This window comes from Sinocyclocheilus anshuiensis, unplaced genomic scaffold, assembly GCF_001515605.1.
Source record: "Sinocyclocheilus anshuiensis isolate Anshui unplaced genomic scaffold, SAMN03320099.WGS_v1.1 scaffold1823, whole genome shotgun sequence".
Taxonomy (NCBI): domain Eukaryota; kingdom Metazoa; phylum Chordata; class Actinopteri; order Cypriniformes; family Cyprinidae; genus Sinocyclocheilus; species Sinocyclocheilus anshuiensis.
Genome location: NW_015549711.1, coordinates 49,569 through 53,338, shown reverse-complemented (window position 1 = coordinate 53,338; position 3,770 = coordinate 49,569). Strand labels below are relative to the sequence as shown.

Here is a 3,770-nt window from a genome sequence, read left to right as displayed (position 1 = left end):
ATGAAAATATTGGTATCGGTACTCGGTATCGGCAAGTACCAAAAATAAAAGTATCGGTATCGGGCGAGTTCTGGAAAAAGTGGTATCGGTGCATCCCTAATATATATATATATATATAAAATATATATATATATATTGTATTATAGATATATATATATATTAGGGCTGCACGATTATGACAAAAATCATAATTGTTGATTATTCCCTTGAAACTGTAATTCATAATACTAATTATATCAATTATATAATATATGTAATATATCCAATATATATATATCTATATATTATATATATATATATATATATATATTGTATTATAGTATCTTGCAGCTCTGATCCATACAATATTTCACTTATACTTTCACTGGATTATAGCGCATTCATATTGCCAGTATTTGCAATCTGGAGGAGTTGACGCTACTTGCCGAAAGTCAAAGCCAGTCTTTAGATTTTGGGCGGTCAGAGTTAACAAAAATCACGTAGTGTATGATGGGCACAGATTTCGTTTTTTAGCTTTAAACTATGAACATGTTTGATACTTTGAACTGATTTTAGAACAGATTGTTTCCATTTGTTGTGTATGCTAGCAACAACGTGCATATTTCTGCTGTGTGATCCTTAGTTGTTTAGAATATTATGGCCTGTTTTTTCTTTGTAATGATTTACAAAGTCGGTAAGTGTATGATGCCTCTTAGATGTTAAGTTGTGTAGTGTATTTCAGCATTAACATACATGGTCAGTGTAAACACATACTGCATTCAAAAGAGCGGCATGGTGATTTTTCAACATTTTTCCTTTTGTGTTCCACAGAAAAGAGGAGTGCAAATAATCCTGTTAGCAAAGGTAATTTTCACTAACTCTGTCCACCACTGCTCAGATGTTTTGCCTTTAGTACAAACAGTATATTACTTCTATTTACACTTCTTTGTGTGAATAGCATCTATCACTATTTGCACTTATACTTGGTGCAAACAGTATCTATCACTATTTACACTCAGTATAAATAACATTGAGCTTTTTTTTACACAGTGTAAATAACTGCTGCCGAAAACATAACAGTATACAGGTAACATGAGGGTAAATGATGACAGAATTTATATTCTGCTCCTTATTCCTTTAAACACCCTATCCTCAAAATTCAAAATAAAAAAACACAGTCCTAATAAATCTTACCAGGTCTGCATGACATCACTGGACCAAACCAAGCGGCACATGTTGCCTGTGCTGTTGTTGCTGCGCATGAAAGGCACCAGGGTGCTGCCTATCGGATAAGGCAGCATGAGCAGAAAAGACACGACCCAAGTGGCTGTGATGACTTTTGCGGCATGGGACTTCGTCTGCCATGTGCGGGACTTGAAGGGGTTGCAGATGGCACTGTAGCGCTCCAGAGAGATGGCCACGAGGTTCAATGTCGATACACTCACCGAAATACCTGTGTGTTTGGACGCACAGAACTCAATTGCACATACAGAAATAAATCTGGCCTTGTTAAAGTATTGTGATTCTAAGAAGGTCTGATATATATGCTTCTATAAACAACAGTGAACACAAAAATGGAAACAGACATGCAAACTTCATAACAAACTAACTCCAAGCCCTGATAACAAAGGCATGAACTGTTAATAAAGTTAATGGCTGCTGGCACTTTAACGGCAGAACACTGCACACTTTACACCAAGTATGAGCGCATGCTCCAGCTCTCCTCTGAATAATCAACAGCGCTTGATTGCTTATGAATGTTGACATACCCACACGGTAATAACAACAGAGTATGTAAATTAAGTCAGCTTTATCATGAGCAAGTATTACAGAATAGCACAAAACAAACACATAAAACATGCTGATGCATCAAATACAGAGATATCGGGCGTTGTCTCATTACTAAATTGTTTACATGGCACATTTGCAGCATCTGGAAGTGTGCTATAAATAGTTTTACACAAAATTCAACAAGTCATAAATATGAATTCACAGTGGATGTGACTTGCAATATAATCTGAAAAGAACAAGAAAAAAAGCTGTGGTCTTGCCAATATGATTGAGGTTTATAAAACAATATAAAATGCATTTTAGTACCCAGTGCAAGCTTCACTGTGTTCGTGGTCTATGCTTTTAGCCCCTTAATGAATAGTAATGAATCTCTAAATCAACCTTTTTTTATAACCAAATGCAAGAAAAAAAGCAGCTGGAACATGAAGTATCCTTTGGTTAGGAGACCTTTTATAGTCTGCCTCTCGCAATCAATGTGATCAGATGCCCTTTTCAGGGCATAAAGAAGCTTGTAAGACCAGTGAATATTATGCAAACATTCCTATACTATAATGTATCATGATACTCAAATTTTCTGGTAATTTATATATATATATATATATATACTTTTTTTAAAAAACGTGTGGTAAAATACTGTAGTAAACTATTCTTAACTTTTACTTTTTTTAAAAAACGTTTTATTATATATATATATATATATATATATATAATAAAACGTTTTTTAAAAAAGTGAAAAGTTAAGAATAGTTTACTACAGTATTTTACCACAACCTTCCTCTGTGTAAAAGTATTAGGCTAGTTTTAAGGTAAGAAAATCAAATCATGTCTCATTTTTAGTTCGATTTAGTTCGATTAAAAAAACGTTTACAGGTGGTAAATTTACAGTTACAGGCGTTTGTTCAGCACGTGCCTACTACACGTACTACAGTTGTTACTTTAAAACTTAAGTCACTTGGTATTAGACACTAATCACAATACCAAACAAAAATATACTGAAAAGTGAAGATTTCATATTAATTTACAGTTTGAATAATTATAGTAACAGGTATCGAAATTCGGGTTATGGTGATTTTTGTATGGCATGGAGTATGGACACAAAGTGAGAACCAACTCTAGTCAATTCCAAACACTGAGCTATTCTAGAAGTGAAGTGTGAACTACAGATATGAAACTGACTCACCCATGAAGTACGTGGCCACTTTACACATGCCGGTGCCGAAGATAAAGTTCTTCATGAGGTTTGGGATGAGTGTGAAGGGCATGCAGAAGACACACAGCATCAGATCACTGACGGCCAGAGACAGCAGGAACAGGTTCGTGACCGTCCGCATGCGCCGGTTCCGCACCAGAACCGTGATGATCAGGCTGTTTCCTATGAAGCTCAGGAGGAAGATGAACACATACAGCACGATCCGCACCGTCTGGTTCATATCTGACAAACAAGTACGAGAGAAAGCACGTGTTATTTGACCAGATTTAACAAGCAAACTACAGTGAACTTTTACTCAGATATGCAAAGCTTTACAAGACCTGTCTAGACTCGTTCACAACATTTCAGGACAAAAGCTCATTGTAAAATGTGGTAACCTGTAACTGTTACATTAAAGAAACATTTTTTAACTGACATAGCTCATTAAAAAATGTTTTGTTGGTAAAAGCGGATTCAATTATGCTAAATGACCTTTTTTTGCTTACAGTAGGTTAATTTAACAATTGTTCATTGCTTAATATGCGCATAAAATGAAGTAATAAAGTAATATGCAATAAAAATGTAAGATTTTCTTTACCTTTTGGTTCGGACGTGCCGTTATTGTCATTTTTGCACTCCGACAAATTCCCGATTCCGAGTCCACATAATATTTTATAAATATCAGTGGAATTAATGAGCATATCGTGAATTGTAAATGTCTCCATGTTTGCTTGTTGTTTCTGATCACTGTCCTTCGCTATGTAGAAATATATCTATCCAAATGAATTTCTTTTCATCTCTTGCAGGTGAA

At 35.0% G+C, this 3,770-nt stretch overlaps 1 protein-coding gene across 1 annotated transcript in view; it reads right to left on the bottom strand.

Annotated features, from left to right (window-relative positions):
- The window catches only part of cckar (cholecystokinin A receptor), a 9,652-nt gene extending 6,452 nt beyond the window's left edge, over positions 1-3,200 (bottom strand). The window contains exons 1-2 of the mRNA XM_016450139.1: positions 2,951-3,200; positions 1,174-1,432 (exon numbers count right to left, since the gene is read on the bottom strand). Coding sequence (XP_016305625.1) covers positions 1,174-1,432; positions 2,951-3,200 — 509 coding nt within the window. The remainder of the gene's footprint in view (positions 1-1,173; positions 1,433-2,950) is intronic.
- Positions 3,201-3,770: the final 570 nt, after the last annotated feature.